This window comes from Parus major, chromosome 11, assembly GCF_001522545.3.
Source record: "Parus major isolate Abel chromosome 11, Parus_major1.1, whole genome shotgun sequence".
NCBI lineage: Eukaryota > Metazoa > Chordata > Aves > Passeriformes > Paridae > Parus > Parus major.
In genome coordinates, this window is record NC_031780.1 from 8,374,932 (window position 1) to 8,397,114 (window position 22,183).

The 22,183-nt window shown below is 40.7% G+C and overlaps 1 protein-coding gene across 2 annotated transcripts in view; it reads left to right on the plus strand.

Annotated features, from left to right (window-relative positions):
• Nucleotides 1-716: 716 nt before the first annotated feature.
• Nucleotides 717-22,183, plus strand: part of CBFB (core-binding factor subunit beta) — a 37,470-nt gene continuing 16,003 nt past the window's right edge. For both annotated transcript variants that reach the window (XM_015640135.2, XM_015640134.2), the window contains exons 1-4: nucleotides 717-836; nucleotides 1,052-1,138; nucleotides 5,618-5,734; nucleotides 19,206-19,322. In XM_015640135.2, the coding sequence (XP_015495621.1) occupies nucleotides 759-836; nucleotides 1,052-1,138; nucleotides 5,618-5,734; nucleotides 19,206-19,322 (399 nt within the window). In that variant the 5' untranslated portion in view covers nucleotides 717-758. The remainder of the gene's footprint in view (nucleotides 837-1,051; nucleotides 1,139-5,617; nucleotides 5,735-19,205; nucleotides 19,323-22,183) is intronic.

Here is a 22,183-nt window from a genome sequence, read left to right on the forward strand (position 1 = left end):
GCTCCGCGACCACCGTGGGGCTCCTCCGGCCTTCCCGCTGGCCTGGGGGAGGGAGCCAGACGAGGAGGTGCGAGGCCAGCGATGTCCCTTCCTACCTGCCCCATCCTCACCGCCACCTTGGAGGCGGGGGGACACGGCGCGGCCACCGCCCGCTCCCCACCGGAACGGACCGGCCGAGCAGGTGCGGGGTCCCAGCCGTGAGGGGAGCGCTCCCCATCGCCACCGGGGTGCGGGGGGCGGCCGCTCCCCGCCCGCCGCAGTGCTGGGGCTGCTCCCCTCGCAGCGGGGAGGCGGAAAACGCCGAGCCGCGGTGGGGGGGGAGCGGTGACGGGGGGAGCGAGCGAGCGGAGCCGCGCTGCGGACGAGCCAGCGCCCGGCCGAGGGACGCGGAGGGGGCTCTGAGTCACCCCTCGCCCGCTTCCCGCCTGGCGGGGCGCATGCGCGGCGGCGGCGGCGGAGTTGTGAATGGCGCGGCTGTTCGGGCCGAGTTTACGAGCCGGGAGGAAGTCGGAGGGGAGGGAGCGGGCTGGGGGCGGGAGCGGGCGGCGGCGGCGGCGGCGGCTGCATCGAGCTCCGGCGGCGGCTGCGGCTGCTCTGCGTGCGCCGCGGGAGGAGGAGGGACGGGAGGAGGGAAGGGGGGGCGCCGCCGGCGGGGGCTAACAAAGGGCGAGGCGAGCGCTGGGGCTGGGACAGCGCGGGGCGGGCGGGAGGGAGGGAGGGAAGGAAGGAGGGCAGCCGGCGGCGGCGGCCCCACCACCATGCCGCGGGTTGTTCCCGACCAGCGGAGCAAGTTCGAGAACGAGGAGTTCTTCAGGAAGCTGAGCCGCGAGTGCGAGGTGAGGCGGCGGCGGTGGCGGGGCTCCCCCTTCTCTCCCTCCGGCCGCCGTGGGGAAAGTTTCCGCGGGCCGCGGAGGGGCCGGGGCAGCCCCGCACCTCCTCTCAGCCGCGGCGGGAGCCGAGCCGGCGGCGCGGGGAGGCGCAGTCAGTGCGCTCCGCTGCCCCCTTATCGCCGGGATTGGCCCCTCCTGATTGCGCGCCCTGTTCCCCGCAGATTAAATACACCGGCTTCAGGGACCGGCCGCACGAGGAGAGGCAGGCCCGCTTCCAGAACGCCTGCCGCGACGGCCGCTCCGAGATCGTAAGTGGCGCCGCGCTCCCCTCGGGGCCCGCCGGGAGCGGGCTGCGCTTGGCTCGTGAAATAAAAGTTCGGGGAAAGCCGTCGGGCAGCGAACGCTGCGCGGTGCCCAAGCCCAAAGGCTCGGGGCCGGCCGGCTGGGACGGGACGGTGCCTGGGGCCGGTCGGGGCCGCGCCGGGAAGGAGAATTTTCTTTAAGGAGGGGAATGACATCGGCTGCCTTTCAAACGCTGTGGGAAAGAGGAGATCTTGGTGAACAGGCAGCATTTCTGTCCGCCTTAGGAATAGCGCTTTTTCTCTCGAAGGTGTCGGCTCGCTCCCGAGCGCGGAGAGTGGTTGTGTGGAGCGCCGGGGTGACAGGGAAGGAAGGAAGGAAGGAAAACCCCCGGCAGGGAGAACGGGCTGCGATCCTTCCCTGGGCACGTGCTACAGCTATGAGCTGCTTATTTCAATATTCAGCTGCTTATTTTTTTTTTTCTTTGCTTTTTTTTTTCCTTTTTTTTAATATATTTCTTTTCCCTCCGGAAACAGTAGCTTTGAGAAATGAGTAACATTGTTCAGAAAGTGGTAACTTAAAGTCCTGAGTGGGCTGTTTGATAGATTTGTGAACTAAATCAAACGCTTTTAAAATCAGGCTTTGAAACTTGCAAGTTCAGCCCCGTTTTTCTCATTCATTAAGGTTAGTTACAGACTACTGTCGCCCTCTGAAATAAGAAGTGAGATGAAGTATGGCTTGGAGTAGTCAAGCGCTGACTGTTATTTCCTGGTTTGATTTCTGCTCCGGGTTGCTTCTATAGGATTAGCACTTTGTAGCATTAAGTTTGTAACTCTCCTATTAAAATGCAGAAGTAACCTCTTTTTCATGTACAGTATATAATGAAAGAAAAGGTAAAATTGAAAATAAACCCCACTTCACCAAGTTTCATATATGAGCATTCTTTTATTTCACGTGGTATACATGCTGCTAGTCAGTTCACAATGAAATTTTTCTTATGCACAGTGCATAAGAATGCACATCCAAAAGTATCCCTAAGTATGCACGTCCAAAATTACTTGAATATCAGTTACTATAACTGATCTTGTTCATTTGTGTTTGTCTGTAAAAGGATATGCACTCAAGAACACGGTTACCTTTTACTGAATAACTTTATTTTAGCTGAATCTTATCCCTGGTTGTTATCTCTTGCTTTAGAACCTGTAATATTATTTTACAAGAGGCCCTCTGTAGACAGGTTCTTAATTTTACTATTTTTTTTTTTTTTACATTCATTTTTGTTTGTGCATATTTGCTTCCTTTAAGAAAGCACCAGGGAAACAATGGATAGGTAAGGAAGACATAGTTTGCTGGCATTGGAAGTTCCTGTACAGGTGAAAGCGAGTAATATACCTGAATCCCTCCCTAAAAAACACAAAAAGGCCATGCAGCTTATAACTAGCTTTCTAATGCAGCCTATGCAGTTATTTATATAAATGGGAAATCACTATAGTTTCACCTTTGTACTTCTGAGCCTGTTGCTGCCTTTTTTTGCCAGAACTTCATCCCTTAGAAGCCACCAGTGATGCATGTTCTACATATTTTCACTCTACTTAATTATAAAACTGGCTCTATATTTCTTCTTCTGAAACATCTGGTTTTGTTTTGTGAACAGGGCATGAGTAGTCAGGTTTATTTAGAAATGTAGTGTGTGTAATGACTGATGTTAAAAAGAGCTAGTAATTTTACTTTTTTTTTGGTCTTGAATGTTTTTCCAGACATCAAGGATTTATTCTTTTATCTCCAAAGGGAACCTTTGCAAATGACCTTACATATTTTGAAGCAGAAAAAAACCCCCAGAGAACAGCTCAGGGATTTAATGTAGAACCGGCAGTAGGTTGTTGGTTACGTGTGTCAAATAGCTCTTGATTGAATAAAGGAAATAATTGCCAATATTACTGAGAAGTGACTGTGAAGTGTATTAAATAAGATCCCACGTTTACTGGTAATGCTTTGATAACTTAAATAACCTCACATGTTTGGTTTGCTTTGGAAGGTACTTGTATTTATGTTGTCTGTGTGTGGGTCAGGTTGCCCTTGTACTACCTGATAAGCTTTTCACAAAATTCATGGCATAAATGTCTGATAGCTTTTCAGTCTCGGTTTTTAAAAGGCTCTGCAGATAAAACTAGAGCTTTCTTACTTTCAAGTTTAAAACCAAACTAGTGGTGTGATTCTTTTTAAAATCATAATTTTTTCTTTTTTAAATTTAATTTGTTTGTTATTTGATGGAAATTAATGGCTTCCATGTAGTCTTGTGTGGTTATTTGCAGGGCTGTTCTCAAGTTTTTCAGTATTGACCTATGATTTGATTTGAGAGGCATGTGGGATGCCTCTTTACCTGGATGGTTTTGTCTCATCAAAGGGAGGGAACAGACTTCAAAAATCCAGAGAACAAATATCTACATAGGTTTTTATGTTATATGTATTGCCTGCCTGACTCTATGAGGATGTGGAATTTGTGTACTTTTATCTTCTTCTCTTCTCTGATATTTTCCCGTTTTTCATGGCCCTCTAGCACACATTGGGGGTGGAAGTAGGAAGGCATGGGCACTTCACTGCCTTGCTGGCTTTCCCAGAAAGCAAGTATGGTCCTTTTTACCTAGTGCCAGAACTGGACTGGTCACAGGGCTTCAGTGGTCAGCTAGTTTACTCTCAAAGATCTCACTCCTTGATATTTTAAATGTATGAATTAAGGAGTATAGAAACTGTATTTACTAAAGGCGCTTTGAGGTAGAAAAACAATTCTTGAGCAGACTAAGTGGTGAAGACTCAGAGTCACAAATATTTGGAGATAGGTATAATTTTTTTTTTGTTGATAGATAAATAGCATCCTTTGCAAAAGTAAAGGGATGATAGAAGTTAGTGAGCCTGATAGTGATGGTCTGCAGTTCTGACAGATTTGATGCCTCCTATTTGTGCAAGTGTATCCTTGATGAAACTTCTGTTACACCGATTGAAACGTTTGTCTTTGCCAACAAATATTAATGCACCAATACAGTATTCTGGCATTATTGCTAGGGCTGATTTGTTAATTTTAATCACATTGGGAATGTGCTTATGGGAAACAAAACAAACAAAAATAGCAACAAAAATTTAAAATCTGTTTTTAAGGATAGCCTTTCCTTTAAGGAACCAGAACTGATTGCAGAGCATTAGTCTCCCTTGTTGGAGGGGGAAGAGCCAAGACAAAGCCCTTCTACTTTCAAAATAGGAGATATTAATCCCGTGACAGTGTTGCAGTTCATGACTAGAACCATCTTAAATAACATGTAGCTATAGTGTCACAGCTAGCAGTGCAGTTACACCATGAAGTGGCTGAATTTTGGGTTGCTTGAAAGAAATCTGCTTGTTTGGAAATTCCAACTGTTGAAGTAGTAGTTGTATAGCTTTTAAGAAAAACTATATTCTAGGTTAAAAACCATTTAAATCTAAGTGATCATTGTAATAAATACAGCCATTTGATTGCAACAAATTATGTTTGACCCTGGGATTTTGATAGGAAAGATATGCTGTGAATCTATGAGTATTCACGTGCTTACAGGACAACATGCTCACCTGTACCAGAGCAGAGTATAAATACTGGGAATCTGACTTCTGCTTGCAAAAATAATTTTTTATTTTGTGTCTAGGAAGTGCTCATCATGGCTAGGAGTTAGGATATGCAAGCAAATACAGGGAGTTTCTAAAGAAAGCTGAACCCCATTTTCATTTGAAACTGTAGAAAATTGTTTGCTTGAAAGCAATGCAAGCTTTTTCTAATGGGTTTAAGCCCATCCCTTTAATGATTTTACAAAGGGCCGCAGCTGAGAAGAATTCCTACAGTTGTCTTTTCTCACAGACACAGCATCTGCTGATCTGGATGTCACTGGTGTCTTAGTGAAGAATGAGGACTTTGTCCTCTGAAGCTTGATTGGACTGTGTATTGATGCTGCATGCCAGTAGACGATAAAATAGGAATATTTAGGCTTCAGTTAAGTGTCTACTTGTAAGTAGATAGTGAAAGGAAACAAATCCTTTCCTTTTGAAAAAAGTTGTTCTTAGTAATGGGTCTAAGGAGTTAATTTTCCTTCAGCAGCACTTCTTTTAGAGATATGCAACCTCTTAGAAAAGCATGGGGAGTTTTTAATGTTGCAGGTACTAAGTTGGTGAGGGTATCCAGACAGAACTGAAAGGACAGATTCTAATGTCAGCAAAACTGATTTGAAAGAAGTATTGATTCCATGTTGTATTTTATATCTGAAGCAGCCAATGGCAAATGTTGTCAAAATGGAATCAGATGTTTGTAACTTAATACTTAAGAAAAATGATGAGTGCATGTTTTTGACTTTAAGTATTCTCTATGCTGCCTGGCTTAAGACATAAACTGATGTAAAAATAAATGACTGCCTGCATAATTTATGTAATGTCTTGCTCCCTGATCCTGTTTGTATTGATTTTTCTAAAAGGCTTTTGTGGCCACAGGAACCAATCTGTCTCTCCAGTTTTTTCCGGCCAGCTGGCAGGGGGAGCAGCGACAGACACCGACCCGGGAATATGTCGACTTTGAAAGAGAAGGAGGCAAGGTAAGGAGGTAATTGTTGAAACAGAAAGAAATTTTTTTGTTGTGTGTATGGGCTAAACATATGATGTGAGATTTCTAATATTTCACATCTCCATGCAGGTAGGTAGTGATGTGAGTACAAGTGAAAGCTGCTAAGATAAAATATTGCTTTGTTTTAAAGCATGCTAATGTTTAGGCAAATGGAAGAATTAGGAAACATATGGGCAGTACTGGTGGCTTTGTATTATTTTGAAGATCAGAACTATTTGTGCTGTCATACTATGATAAAATTTTGGGGAACAGTCTAAATTTGGGGTTGTGTAGGTGCTTCTAAATTGGTTCAGAAATTAGACTTTGGCTAATGAATTGTGGTAGACTAATGAAAATTTGCACTTTCAACAGGTTATTTCATTGTGTCTCTGGCTGGTCCAGCAAGCAGTCAGTGTCCTCTGAGAGGAATGAAGCTTTTTCTCAGTTTCACCATCAGCTGTCATACAGAAGCAGCATTGCTTTCAGAATTGATTTCTGAGTCTCTTTTTTCTGAGGTGGTTGTCCCATAGACTGATACTGAAAGCTCAAATTCCCTAGTGACAGTGATGGTTACTGTGAAGCTGGATTAGATTTAAAGTCAGAAACCTTGCTTAGTCTCATCAGAATAAAGTTACTGAAATTACCCACAGCTGGTTTTGTTTTACAGGAAAAACATACCTTTAAAATACAGATGCTGTCTTTTCTCTATGCTCCTGTAGGTGCTGTGGGACTGATACAAAGATCACTGAATTCAATAGGAGACTTTCTTCAGAACTCAGTGGGTTTAGACCAGCACTTAGACCCTCATAGATTTTCTGTTTCAGGCTAATTTTTGTGTATTTTTTTTTTATTTTAAAAACCTTTTAATGGACTGCAAAATCCTTCCTTTTGCCTAACTTTTTTTTACCTACCCTTGTAACAAGAAACAGCTAATGCTACCAAACCTACCAGGCTGGAGGAAATACTTGAAGCATATTCAGGTTTAATGGCATATTGGGTCTTTTAAATGCTGCTAGGTGGAAGATAAATATTTCCTATAGTGGGAAAACTTGATTGGAAGAAAAAAAAATTCCTGAGGGCAGTTATGGTATGTGGAATTCAAGTTAATGAGTTTTTTTGGAAAAAATTGTTTTCCATTTAGTCCTGTGAGGCTTGCAGAAATTTGACAAATTGGGGGAGAAGTGAAGTTGGCTGTCTGGGTACTGACTGCTTTGCTAAGGAAACTGAATTGAATCTGGCTCTTGCTGAAAAATATTGATTCTGGCTCACAATTGAATGAGGAATTTTTCTTGTAATGTGTAAGAAGACTGAAGTCTCTCTTCTTGCCAGTTCAAAACTAATTTTATTTACTCCTATGATTTTTTTTTAACTTTGTTTTCTCTGAATGAATTCTTAAAGTACTGAACTACTTCATCCATTTTCTTGTGTTGTCTTAATCATGTAAGAGCATGGTAGGTATGCTCTATATTAAAATAGAACATGTGCCTCATTAATGAATGCCACTCCTTCTTTTATGTGTGTTTACAGTAAATTCTAGACTGCTTCACTGAAATGTTTAGAAGAATTCCTCTGAATGAGGCTAGAGGTGGACAAACAGATAAATGGGAATAAATGTTATGCTCTGGTATGAACAATTCACAAATTCAGTGTTGTAATCAGCCCTTACTTGGTAAATCACACATGAATGTAGGCTTGCTCTGCACAGAATTAAACTTCTCTGAAAGTAAGCCACTCCCATGATTGGAGCAAAGGAATGAGCAGAGTTGAGTGTTTTATGTTATCAACAGAAACAGTTAAGAGTTTCATAGGAATTGTCTGAGATTTTGTTCTCTAGATTTTTGTCATTTGGTTTAATTAAGAGTTCCTTTCACAGGCTTCAGCAGTCTCTTAAAACCATGTGATTTTTGTAGCTCTGTGCAACATTGTTTTATGAGCTTTGATTCTTGAGGCAGTGCATAATGTGTGTTTGTTCATCACTGGATTTATGCCAGCAAGGCATGTTTTTAATTATATGAATAAAAAAAGGCTATGGGGGAAGCTGTCAGTTAATAATTATCTTAGGCATTAGTTTGAGATCTAGAATGTAGATAAACTTACCAACATTAGAATATTTTTATTCTGGAATTCTGCTTCGGTGTTTGGCTAAACAATGATGGCCCAGAATAGTTTATCCAGATTTCAAGTATGTCACTATTATGCTAAAGCAGTTTTGTACACAGATTGACAAAGCTACCAATGCAGCATCTGCCAGAACTGCTGCTTAAATGTTGAATTTAAGAAAGAGCAACACTCTTGTGGAAGTTTGGATTCTGCAAATACATACTTCATAGGCTTGAGGTTTTTCAATCTGGTATTTCTTAACTGAGGGTTTTTTTTTTTTATATGCTTAATTTGCCTTTTAATTTGATGCATCTGATGTTCACAATGGGTGGGTAGGCCTCTGGTGGATACCCTGTCTTCATTAATCCAAGAATTGGATGGCTCTGTGTATGCTTAATGTTTCTACTAATTTTAAACTCAAGTTGAACATTTTTTTTTCTTGAGATAGCTTTAACATTCTGTGCTGTCTTTGACCTGCAGCAAATTTAATTGTGTATTTGAGCAATTTTTCAGGTTTGTCATAGCAGAAGAAAAAGCAGCACTAAAAATAGGTCCCTAGGTCGTAAAAATGATAGAACATTGTATTTCACTGTGAATTGTGGGTGTGTGTGGGGTGTGTCAGGTGCAGTGTGTGTCCTGTTTCTGGGAGCTGAACCATACCAAGGCTTTCTGTTCCTCTGTGTCGTCAGCTAATGTGCAGGGCTTTTTTTTGTTGGTAAAGAATAAATGAATAGATGTTAAGAAATTGAAAGATAGGCAGTGTAGTAGTCTGATGCATTGCCTGAAATATTGGATAATCAAACCTTGCAGCTAAATGGAGAGCTTTATTTTCACTTTGGTTTTCTGGTATCATTAATGACTTAGGCTAGTTTTATTGTGATTAATGAGGTTGTGTAATTTTTATTTCAGTTTTGTACTGATGACATAGGAACTTAAGGCTGAGCTGTGTATGGACTTCAGTGATTCTTAAAATCTATTCTTTTTCAAAGTCCCTTTGTTTTGTTAAGAACTGTGTGGTCAACTTTCTTTACATGATTCATTTTGTATACTTCTTAGAATAAGATAATGTTATTCAAGATGTTTCTGTAGCTCCACTCTTTCTTACTTGAAAGAAAATTAGTTCTCAGATATTCTTTTCTACTGTTTAAATACCAGTCACTGATGAAGTCTGTGAAGTTGTTACAATACAATTCTGTATCTCATTCTAATGCAGCTTTACTTCCTGTCTGTTCTTTGGTGGCAGCTGCTCGTAAACCAGAGTCTTCCACACGGGTTTATTTTGCTTAATACGCTGTGAACTCCACAGCTTTGGAGGAAAGCACATCAGACACGACTGAAATTGATTCAGAACGCCTGCTGTGCCACACGTGATGTAGCCAGGATTTCTACTCATTAACCATTAACGTTGTTCTGGCCATAACTAAAAGTTTTCAGTTTTCTTCCTAAAGATGCTGAGTTTCTACTTGCACAGTTTTTTGTCATAACTGGATTTTATTTTGCTCCAAGTTGGTGTTAACTGTTTAGATGAATATTAAAAAAAAGAGCAAATCTTTGTTGTGCTGCAGGTGTTACAGCAGAAACAGAAGTCTAATGAGAAGTAGTTTTTATTAAAATACAACACCTATTCAAATGGCAGCCAATAGAACCAGCTTTCCAGTTTTCCTGAGCAGCCTTAAACAATTGTTATGCTCTGACTCATACCTTTTGGGATTGTGATGACCCCAGAGATTCTTCTGTGAGGAGCAGCAGGTGGTCAATGAAGGGACATCAGCTGGACTGTCACTGTGCTCAGAGCCTTCAAGGTACTTTTGCCTGCTCCAGCCAAGGGAAGTGGTGTTGTCCTGATGAAACCCACATCGCTGTTGTTGCTTTTGATCTTTCTCAGACTTTTCTGTGAGCTTTAAACAAGGAGGTCAGGGTGTGGTTATTCTCACAGCAGACAAATGGGTTTGGTGGTGTATCCAGTTTGTACCCAGCCTGGCCAAACAGCTTGATTTTTTTCTTTTTTCCATTGGAGTTGCTTGGTGGGAGTCCTGCAAAGGCTTGGTGGATAAGAAGAATCCACTTTTCTTGATGATCCACAGGATCATCTATATGGTTTGGAAAAAAAAAAATGGTTTTCTATAGATGCTTGTGATTCTAGAATTTATTACTGTGTTTGTGCTTAAGAGTCCTTTAGCTGGCAGAGACTTCTCAGTTTCTTTTTCTTTCTAGTCTTTTTTTTTTTTTTCCTCAGCAACATCCTTTGTTTCTGCTCCTAAACCCATTTTTGCTTTAGAGGAGAGTAGAACTTTTTTCTCTTCTTTTGTCTAGATACCTGAAAGCATTCTTCATTATGACCTGCAGTTGCATAGAGTAGAGCTGTTTAATCCAAACTCAATTTGAAGCCACAGTCATAGTGTACCTGTGCTTATTCACTTTACCTCCCAATGAGGAGATGCCTCAGTGTGCATAGCTTCATACACTATGAACAGTTAGGAATTTGGATTTTGGGAAATCTTTAGAGGATGTAGACTGGACACGTTGTCCTGGCAGGCAGCCACTGGCTGGGTTTGGACAGTTGTTCCTGCAGAGTGATTTATCATCGGGTGCCCTCCGCCACTGGAGCGTGAGTCACCCCAGGCACCTCTCATGTGACGAGGATGCACAGCCTTTCCCCCAGAATCCTTTCACCCCTGGTCCTCCAGACACTTTTGTGACTGCCCACAGCCTCGTCCCGGCGTCTCGGTGCAGGCAGCGACGCTGCCATTTTGAAACAATGCTTGGGAGCAGTACTTGCAGCACGGCTGTGGAAGTACTTAAGGTCTGCTGTCAGCAAACCTGCTTCTGCTTAGCTTTTATTGTGTATTCTAAAAGCAGTTATTCAGTCATACTACCTTGAACTCTTTCCAGTGGCTTAAATGCACTTGTTAGAGTTGTATAGACAAGATTTCAAGTATACCCGTGTCATCATCCTAAAGTTTCCCAGAAGAGGGACAAAATTGGAGTTAGTGAGCTAAATTTTGCATTTGGGAAGCAGCTATATATAAGGACAGATGAGTGCTGTGTGGATGAAAGCAGTACTTGAGATCTCTGCAGCATAGATGCTGGAAGAAATCCAGACATTTGGATTGTTGAATTCTCTTGTTTGCATATCAGTAGCCACTTACTAAGCAAAGTTGCTGATATTATACTTCTCTCCTCTTCTAAATGAATAAGAAGAGAGTCATTGTTGAGAATGTCTGCTTCTTTCTGAAAATCACTTAATAATTCATATTAAAAATAAGAAAAATTCAATAAGATGATGAAACATTTGCTTCAATAAACTGTTGTTTTTCTGAAAGTTACTGAAATGGTTCTTCAAGCTTTATTGTCCAAAGCACAAGTAACAAAACGAGCTCATTAGCTTGCATAATTGCAAGTTTGATGTTACTCTGTTAAAAAAATTTCCAGTCATTGCTAAGGACGTTCTCTGCAGAAGCTGATAGTTTTCTATAGAATAATTATGACACTATGAAATTTTATTGAATGATGAAAGCTGAATAATTGTTATAGTATACAAAAGACAAAAATCTGCTCATTGTTTTAAGCCTTGCTGCAGCACTACTTGTTGAGCAAATGTTTGAACAGTTTTTCCAGACTTGAATCCTGCTTAAGGGGAAGGGTGAGGCTGTTGGAGTGCTCAAGAAGGTAATGAAAGCCAAAGGGGTAGAAGAAGCAGCTTTTCTTGCCCTATTCTTGCTTGGGTCAGTTCCTGGATGTTTTTATTTGTTGCTTGCCCATATTGTTAAAATTGAGTAATTTCTTTTTTTGTAGAGTTGAGTATATTTGCAAAATTATATGTTTTAAATTTTCAGTCCAAAAGTAGAGGATTAGTGGGCTGTTTATTTGCATCCAGGTTGTGTGGTGTGCAAGTGATGTGTTTTAGATAAAACTCTTTTTCTAATCCTCTGTTGCAGTTGCTAATTGTAACTGCTTTTTGAACTGCTATGTGAATTTCTGAAAGCCTGAAAAGAACAAATTTCACAACCAATTTTAAAATTTGTCTGGAAAATATTCTGTCAGCCTGGCAGAAAAATGTGTCTGTTAGTTACTGGGTTTGTGAGCAGAAGCACGCTTGTGTACTTGGAGCAGCAAAACCAGCAGCAATCTCCTGGCAATATTTTGCTGCAAAAGCATTATTTTTTTAATTGTTGGAAGAAGAAATGGGTCTTTTTTAAATGCATGCCCTCTCCATTAAAAGGGAGCATAGGTATAAAATCCAGCCATCCTTCTCATGTAGAATCTAGTATAAAGATAGGCTGATAAAAGACCCTGTAAAGTTTCACAGGGGAAAACCCCGGCATGTATTTGCCTTTCAGATTTTTCTTGTTATGCTCCTTGCATTTTTGTTGATTTTCAGTTCTAGCTCTGTGGTTGCTTTTGTCTTTTGAAGGCAAATGGATAGAGCCTGAGCATGAGATTCATTTCTCTTTGTGAGGAATTAGTCCCTTCTCTAGTGACAATGTGAAAACTAGAAGCTGTCTACTTTGTGCTTTGTATTGGGGTTTTTTTGGTGGTTTTGGTCAAGTCTGGTTCATGTTTTCGATGATCTGGTTCGTGCTTAGTTGAAAAATTGCAGTATTTTGGAATGATAAACTGTATCTGGAGACTTGGTTATTAGATGATGAGTATAATTTCTGTGTAGTAGTCATTTAGTATTTTTGTATGTAGGCTTCTAAGCGTATGTACTGACCAGTGATCTTAATCCAGGAATAAAATGCTCCACAGATTTTAATCACATTTGTTCTGACATCCTTACTGCTTCGTATCTGTTCTTAGTTATGGACTTGGCTTTTATTTAAGTGAAATAGCAACCTGCATAATTTAATGAAACATCGATCTGCTTTCGAAAAGGAGTCATGATTGCATAGTTGAGCTAACTACGCAGAAAAAAACTAACAAATGCAACCAACCAAAAAACCATAAAAATACCAGGTTTTCTACAAGGGGACTTTTAAATTCTCACTCTCCAGTAAGGTTAGGAAAATTCTTCAGCTATTCTTTTTTTTGATGTTTTAGAAACCCAACCCCCCCATCACTGTAGTATTTCAGTAGTACACAAAGCATGTTAAGAGAGGTTTTGTCACAGCTCTTTTATTACTTACAAAGATATTTTTAAAATGAGTTTGTACGTGGATATATCTGCTACTTAGAATTGTTAAAATGGATTATGTTGCATCTCGGTGTTTACTGATGTTTGTAGTAGAACCTGGTGACTTATATTGCTTTAAAATTGAACAAGTTATAATATCTGATCATCAGGCTTTGCTATGAAGTTGAAAATTGTAGTATTTTTCCGAGGTGTTTTTCTAGCTGTGAATTGGAGTGCATTCTTCCCTTAGCTGCAAATGAATTGTCTCTGTGTGATCACAAGGAAGCAGAGCTGGAGGAGCAGGTCCCAGGCAGAGAAATGGTGGTGCTGGGCCCAAAGGAAACAGCAAGGGCCTGGTGGTGGTGTGGTACAGCTGTGCCATAGGTGCCACCCTGAGGAGCTTGAAGCTGTATTCATCTTGAAAGCCACAATTGGGTCATCTATGCACAAGTGCTTAGGAAAGGCTCTTGTTCGGTCAGAAAGTATCAATTCCTGTATGTTTTTGCAGAAGAGTGTAAGGTTTGAATTTTAACAAAACCTAGTTCTCATATAATGGTAGAAATTCCTACATGTAGCTTTTAAAATGGAAGACATTTTCTTTGTGTGTTTGAAGAAAGAATACTGTTTTGAGGGATAAGACAGAAGGATCGATCCAAATGAAAAGCACTAAAAAGTCTTATTTCACTCATAGTCACTTTTAAAATTAGATTCTTTTCAGCTGTTTCTACTTATGTTTCATTCCAGTTAAAATTGTGTTACAAGGTTAGTGTATGGGAATGAAGCTTAAGAAGTCAGATAAATGCTGTAAACTCTGTTCATGACTTGGTTGCTTGTTACTAGTTTCTTTTGAACTAATGATCAATATCTGAAAGAGTATGTGAAGTCTTGCATGAAGTTACCAGCTTTTGCTGTGACTTCAGTTGTTGTTACACTAATGAAGTTACTATTCTGTTTCATTCCCCAAATAGTTGAGTGTATAAGCTCTGTTGCAAAGTTTTCTTTAGAAAAGTTTTTTTCTTTTTTTTTTTTTTTTTGCATTTCATAGGTTGCTTCCTCTCTCATGCTTTGCCCCCTCTTTGAAACCCAGGCTATCTGTGATATGAAAGTGAGTCTTTGTATTTTGGGGGGAATACAGGAATGGAACTGATGCAACTTTACATTTCAGAGCAGTCGTGGCACATCTCTGACAAGATTTTGCAGCATCTTATTTATGAAACTGTGTATATAATCATATGCTGTTGCTGTTAAAGGAAACAGTTGAATACAATTTCACATTGGAACATTTTGTACAGGTTGTTTCCTTTCACTTGTTAGTGTATACAGATAATGTTGAGAAGCTGAAATAATGAGGCTAGCCTTACCCGATTTAACAGTGTGGAGTGAAGCAGCTTCGAACCTCTTTCTTAGTGGTCAGTGTTTCACATGAAATCTCCAGGGAGACTGCTTTTTAAGTATTTAAAAATGGGGTATGATTCAGGGGAAGGTGGGATCAGAAGTGGGATGGATGGATGGACGGACGTGGCTCGCTATGAATGGGCATGTGTGTGCGTGATGAGGCAGAGGGTGAGTCAGAACTGAGCCTCTTCTGAAAGAATGCATTTTGCTCCAGTGTGCTGGGAAAATGAAAACGGGAGGGAGGGGACTGCACCACTTCACTGGGGACTGGTGTTTCCTGGGGGGTGAAGTTGATCTCCTCGGTGGTGCTGGCTGTTGTGAGCCTGCTGATTCATTAGTGGGTGGGTGGTGAGAGCTGTGTGTGAGCACTGGGGGAGGAAATGGCTCGGTTGCTGTAGGGAGAAGGAGCATTTTCTGTAACTGCAGGATGTGTGGATGGAGCACACAGATAGCATACCTCCAGCAGATCAGTTAAATACCCTGCTGTTGGGAGATAAGGGTTTACTAGATGACTAAAATAGGATGTGAAACTGAGGTTTTTTGTCTTGTGCTAGAATACAGTAGCTTTTTAAAAAGTAATTAAGAATTGTCCTCTATTTAAATAGTTTGGGTTTTAAAGTATGAATGAATGGTGTTAAAGGAGCCATGTCCCTACCTGTTCTTAACACCAGAGATAACTCTCAGTTAATTTGAGTTGGAGGAGAGGGTTGCTCATTTAAATGCAGATGAAAAGGAATAACAGATTAGTCAAAAGAATACAAAAGGGAAGGTGAGATATACTATTCAACAACTATATGTTGAAGGTGTGGCAGGAGGTCTTTGAGAACAAGCCAGCAGGGAGGCCAAGGAAGCACAAACACTGCTCAACAGCTTAGAGCCCAAGTAAGCCTATTCATGCAGCACCTTCTCAAGTTTGTGTGTTTACGGTGCTGTTTGTCCTCTGTCCAGATAATCTGCCAGGAGTTAAGAATTTTTGTTCTTGCTGCTTGTTCAGTCAGCAAGCAGAATATTTGTTCTAATACTAAAAGCCTGTTTCAAACATAAAAGTAGCATGTCTGTGTTTCTCATTTAAAAATTCTAGTGCTACTTTGATCTGTAGTAGGAGTTTGAAATAGATTTCATCTGAGATGAAATTAGTTCTGTTATAGCCACCTGAACAAAAATTCAACTGCTTTAAACTAGTAAAAATTGCATATTACAGTTTACCTAGGTCTCCTAGTCTAACAAAGCTTTGGCTCTGCCAGTGTGTGAGAAATAAGGGTGCAAAATGAGAGAGAACTTAGTCTCACCTTCAACATGCATACAGAGGTTCTTAAGTTAGTTACACAACTGTCCACTGTCAGTGGCAGAAAAGCCATGCTTCCTTTGGTTTATAGGATAGACTGTATTTTGAAAAGAGGCTGCTGCATAATTTAGTTTTTCATTTTGTATGTCCCCATGCTGGTGTTTCTTTATCTAGCATTAAATTTGTCCACTGAATATGAATTTGGTAATTGCCTGACTTCCAACCTTTCCTCCTTCCTTCTGTTCTGTAGTGCTTTCACCTGTTTCTTGACTTTTACATCACCAGTCATTATTATGAAAAGTACCCAGAGGTGTGTGGAGGATTTATAAAATGATTTAAATGCAGGTAATCTGGGGTTAGCAATAAAAACCTTGAAAGAGTTGTTCTAACAAAGATGTGCTTTTATCTACTTCTATGCTATTAGCGAGCGGGGGAATTTTGGTTCTTTTTAGAAATAATGCAGCTTTTGCCCTTGGTCTCCTACCATGACTGTCTTGAGGCAATTTTTAGAGCAGACAATTCAGAAATTTTTTGGAAGACCACTTTGCTGGATTTTGAGGTGCCATAATAGATAATGTGTTCACAGACAGAGCAGTAATTTATTAATAATTCTGTTAAGTTCAGAAGTTGAAAGGGAACCAGCATGGCTTTATCTGAAAAGAAGGAAATATGTGGTTAAACGTTTTTGGCTATAATCTTAGGTGGTTTCCATTTTCCTGAAAGAGGAGAGGGGGGAAAAGGAGTTTAAATTCCTTTCTCTAAAATAAATTAAAAAGTACCAGTATGCATTATTGTGTTTTAATGAGAGAAAAGTTCCTGCATAAGCTCATGGGGTTTCAAGATGAATGATTACTATGTTTGAATGATTATGTGGTAATTTCAAAAATCGGAGTATCTTGAGAAGGAATTCATGCTTTCAGAAGTGAAAAATGTTTGTTTATCAGAGTTTTGAAGACCTCCTGAATCCAGTGGTGTCAGGCTTCCAGGGCTCTGATTCAGGAGCAAGGGCAGACTACTTTATCAGGAAAGGTCAGGCTTCATGCCAGAGGTTCCCAAGCTGCTGTGTCAGCAGCTCAGCTGTTGGCCAGCGTGCTCAGGGCAGATTGTAGGAATCAAGAATCACATCAGCTCTGTCAACTTGTTTCCCTTTGACTTCTGAAGACCTTCACAGAATTTGCAGCGCTGCTCGGGCATGAGGCATTAGAAGGATTGAGCCCTCAGCAGCTGTGTGAGCTGGCTGCTGTTTGCAGCGAGGCAGGAAGTTTGTGTGTAAGGCACTGGCAGCTGCAGTGACCAAGGCAGTTGAACGGCCACTGAAATGGCAGCATAGTTTTCCTTATCAAAGAAACAAACAAAAAGTATTCCTGGACAGCTTGGAAAGCTGGGTTTTGTAATCTGTGGGAAGGCCTATGTAACTTTTGATGTCCCAGGCTGCTGTTGTGGGTCAGAAGGATAGGGGAAGTTGAGTGAGAGGTAAATCCTAAATGAAGATCAGCACAGTTTGTTTGCTCAGCTTGTTTGCTCCTGCAAAACATAACCAGCATTAGAGTATGGGCTTTTTTGTCTTTACAGACCCATGGTTAGTTTATACTGCCTTCCCCTTTTGAATTACTCTTCATTTGCCTTAGAAGAAAATGATAGTTTTAACTGTGACTTTTAAGAATGACTGTTTTAACTGTCTTGCACTTCTCAACTCACTAAATACATCTATTAAATGGATGCTGCATCTTCCATTATTTGTTTCTTATGGGATGAATGGGTGAAGACTGTTCTGATAGGGCTGCAGTGTATTTTGTATGTTTGAAATGTTTAATCTTGAAGTGAGAGCTGTGGGAAGTGGTTTCCTGGTAGTCCACATCTCACTCATGCTGGTTCTGACACCTCTGCTCGCAGACGCTGTTGGCCGGTAGATGTGTCTGGTCTGCTGTCCCACGCCAGGCTGGGGTGTGATGACTCTCTCAGATGGGCTGAGTGCAGGCACAGAAAACCAGGCTGTGCTCTTAGCAGAGACCCTGCAGTACAAGTGCTGGTGGGAAGAAAAGCTCAAACAAATAACATTTATTGCCTCATTATTGAGCTGCTGCATGTTGTACTAATTAAAAGGTCTAAAGTTGTGTCACTTCATACCAAAGTGTGATAAGTTGTAAAAATCAGGCTTGGAGATCAAATGTTTGTTTTCTTTGGCAAATAACATTACTTGTTTGTCAGTTTGATTCATGTTATTTGTTCCCTTTTCTCCACTCATGGGTCGCCTTTCATGTTGTTCAGTGCTTAATTCTGCCAGCACAGCCTGTGCATGAGGGGGGCTTCCCTTCCTCTGTGCCTCATGCTTCTCAAGCCCTTTCTTTATTTGCTTGAGTGACCTTAGCTGGTAAGTGTGGAACTGAGCAAGTAGGCACAGTGGGAGTGCTTTGAAATGCGTTATAGTGCTAAACATCAATTACGCTTTGATGAGGATTTGCCAGAGGATTAATTTAGAACTGTTAGAGGAGGTGCTGTCTGAAAGTTCCCCTACCTAGCTGAGCCCGAGCTGCTCCTGAAGGCTGAGAAAACTCAAATGGATTTGGAATGTCTAAGCAGTCTTTCAGTCTGAAGTGGGTGCAGGAGTGTGTGCAGGTTTCCCTCTCTGGTGATTCAACACAGGCAAACTCCTGTTCCATGAGAGGTTTTGGCTTGCCAAGTAGGATGAAATAACTACTGAGTGTTGATTTTTTTATTTTTTTTTTCCCTTTTCTGTATAACTCAGTTAATTTTGCTGTGACCCTTTATTTTGCTTAAGACTGATGTCATTAAGTGTAACATGTCAAACTCATTTAGTGTTGTATTTAATTCTAAGTTGCCTTGTGAGATCACTGTATTGTGTACTGTTATCTAGATGCAGGGCCTTAAGATCATGCATTATTCCATGCTGCAGCACAAGGCTTGGTGCATATTGGTGCTGTACTTGGGTTTTCATCAGCTGGTGTTGCTTGTTTTGGAAAGCCTAGCACACATGCTAGAATTGACACAGGAAGACTTCTTTATTTTTAGCACAATGTGTATATCATGTATTTTACTGAGCTCTGAGTAGTTTTTAAATTTGAGGAGGACTGAAACCAGTACTTGGTCTTTGTTGAAATCACTCATTTATTGGAATAAAATACAGTGTTTTTTGGGAGTAGGAAGAAATGTGCTCGTTTAACTATTTAGATGTGCTGTTGGATCCTCCCTGACTGGCAGCATGCCACTTCCTTTGTGACACAGAGGTAAGCTGACAAGAAAAACTCTTAGTTTTAACAGCAAGCAGTAAGAATTCTAACTGAATCCTGGTGCACGCCAGTTTGTAAAATGAGAACACAGCTTAAATTTATTCCATCCAGTACAGTAGGCAAAAGTTAAAGCACTCACTTGATTAAAATGAGTTCTTGGAGAGGAAGCAGTAGAAGCTGTTAAATGGAGTCTCATGTTACCAGCTGGTTTGGATGTTCTTCTAAGAATACATATAGGAGCTTCCTGGATTGGTATTTTCATTGTGCAGACACATGTGTAAGAGCTTGCAAATTCATAGCATATGTTTTGCTTTTATTCCAGGTGTACTTGAAGGCACCTATGATTCTCAATGGTGTCTGTGTAATCTGGAAAGGCTGGATAGATCTACAGAGACTGGATGGTATGGGCTGCCTGGAATTTGATGAAGAGCGAGCGCAGGTAAGACAATCTGCCCTTGGCTACTCACATATTTGTTTATTCTTCTGGAGGAAAACACAGTTTTTGCCTTCACTTTGAGTACAAACTCCAAAAAAGCCTTACAGTATGGAAGTTCAGAAATATGTGGTTGTAGCAAAACACTAGTTTAGCTACATTAGGTCAAAATGTTAGGGGCAGGAATAATTTGTAATTTACAACTTTGAGTGATTTTGCACTGTTACCCTGCTGCAGAGTAATAAAGTATTTTAAAACTTTGGTTCTTCCAAAATACCAAGAGCAATCCTCTGTTGTGCTTTGCCTCTCCCTAACTTAAGAAACTAATTTGCACATTAATGAGGTGATGTTAATGTGACAATGTTCGGGATTAAATAGAAACACTTTGTGCCTAGAAAGAGAGAATAGTCCTGCCACCCTTTGTGAATCCATAAGAAAAGCCACAGACCAAAGCTTTTATTTGGAATCCACTCTTTGCTGTGCATTCACTTCTTGCAAAGCTGTGTCAGTGACTTGAGTGAGCTCAGTTCCAGCTGCAGCAGGGTCAGTGCTGTGGATTAGGAGTCCTTCAGGCTGTAATGCCTTTCACAGCCAGGAGAAGTGTATAGCCCTGGAATCCCAAGATTCTCTTAATCTATTGTTAGTGAGTTTGATACATAATGTTAAGTAACAGGACTTCTGAACTGAGAGCAGGCTGATGGGAACATGGACTCAGGAGGAGACAATGTCTCCCTTTCCAAAACTGGAGAGTGCCTGAAGAAAGTGGGCACCCTTCCAGAAAGGAGAGGGGTCATGTGACTTGTGGGTTTAATTTTCCTCTTCCTAATTTCCCAAGAAATGTTTTTGCAAGTGCTTGGATTACTTTAGTTTCCCAATGTGTATGTGCTGTCTTAACAACACTTAACAATTCCCTTTTGTTGTCTTCAGAAAGTGTTTTGTGCACTGGGGTTGTGATTTACTCTTTGTGTGTGTGAGGGGATGGGTGCATGCTCTCAGGTGTCAGCGCTCTCTTGAGTAGTGAGTACAGGGTGCTGAGCTGGAGCTGTTGCACTGTGTGCATCTACAGAGGTGTTTACACTCAGTTACAGGTGTGTAACTTGTTTTTAGTTTGTGATTTTTCACGACTCCGAGGTCATCAGTGGTCATTCTATTTGCTACAATAGTAGTACCTAAGGGTGCCCCATGTCATAAAGAACTATACAGACACGGGAGTGTCTGCACCCTTACATGTGTTAGTATTGTAAACATTTGGGCCATCTTTTATATTCTTCAGTTTCCTTTTTCCTGTATCTGTCACTCTGCTTCCCTGTTTAAAACTGTTGTAATATTGCCAGTGGCAGTTGACTGAACTGCTGACTTTGATCCCAAAGTAAAATGGATGTCAGAGGGGGCTTAGGTGCCTCATGCAGTATTGCCTGGGTACCCACTGTCCTTTGTAAGAGGTCCAGCTGCTCTTCACACCCCTCCTCATTTTTTGGAAGGTTGTCTTAAGCAAATGTAGTGCTCTTGCATTTTCCTCTCTCTTACCACTTCATACTAATGCTGCGGTCAAATAAAATTTTTCTTTGCTGTCATTCTTTGGAAAACATACTACCAGGTCAACAAATACTTTAGGAAGAGAATCCACATGTGTTAACATTGAGGTATTTTAATTGTACCTGTTAAGCTACTCTTTTTTTCCATTTAATCCACAGCCTATCCATGTGTTACTGCTAAGTGTTCTTACTTTTTGTTACTGAAAGCCCTGGTTCCACTGCTTACTCAGACTTTGATGGACCAACATACACAAAGTTGTACATACATACTTGAATGTCTTTCCTCTTTGAGGCTGAAATTTCCCTGGATTTGATATTTGAGTGTCTTTAAGAGACTGTTTCTGTCTTCAGTACTTTTCACCTTTTCTGTAGTAGAGCATTTTGCTATCTCACCAAGTCTTTTCCTACTGTGCTGCTGTGAGGATTTGTGTATAAGTGTGGGTGTGTGTAAGCTTCTCTTTTTTAAATTCTAATTTTTTTCTGGACTGAGAGGTTTAATTTTGTTCTGTTGTCATATTGATTGCTTGTTCTGTTGCTCATGTTTTGCTTTTTCTTATTTTTCTTTGTAAATTCATACCAGGAACATTTTTATAGGATGAAACTAAGATGTATAAATTATTTGGTCTCATTCAGCTGAATTTAGTAGGTAGAACTGAGTGACATGTTAAAAAAAAATTGTTAAATTTCTGTTGTATAAGGCTGAGTTGTTGGTTGATTTGTTATAATGTATAACCAAGAGCAGAGCAGAATTTTATGTTTTGCTAAGAAAAAGTTCTGGTACTCTTATCCCCTTTCTCAGATATGAGCAAACCAGTGTTTCAGCTGTCAACACATCTTCATTCTGGATGTCGACATACTGATTTTTTTTCCCATGAATTTCTAATTTAGTTTCTTTTGGTTATGACCATTTCTTTAAAGTATTTCGTCCAAGGCTGTATGTCAGCCTTTTATTTCATGACCACTCTAAATGATGGTAAAATGCAAAAACCTTTGATTAAAAAAAAGAATCTTCTATTTAAGTCTGATTTTAAAAAGAGTGCAATAAAGACATACGTGTCTTTTGTAAACTAGAACTAAGGCAGCTTTTCTGGAGTCATCTGGGAGACTAGCTTATGTTTTCTCTCTAACCTTCTGCATTATTAAGAACAAACTTCCTTTCCACTCTCTGACCCTGGTTTCTATGCCTTGTATGAACATTAAAATGGCTGTAAAGGGCAAAATTCTAATCTTAAAAAAAAATATATGGTGTTAAAGTATTATCTTGTTGTCAGCTTTAAACACTGCACACGCATCCCCAGAAAGCGACGGCGCGAGGCAGAGGCTGGGATTGGC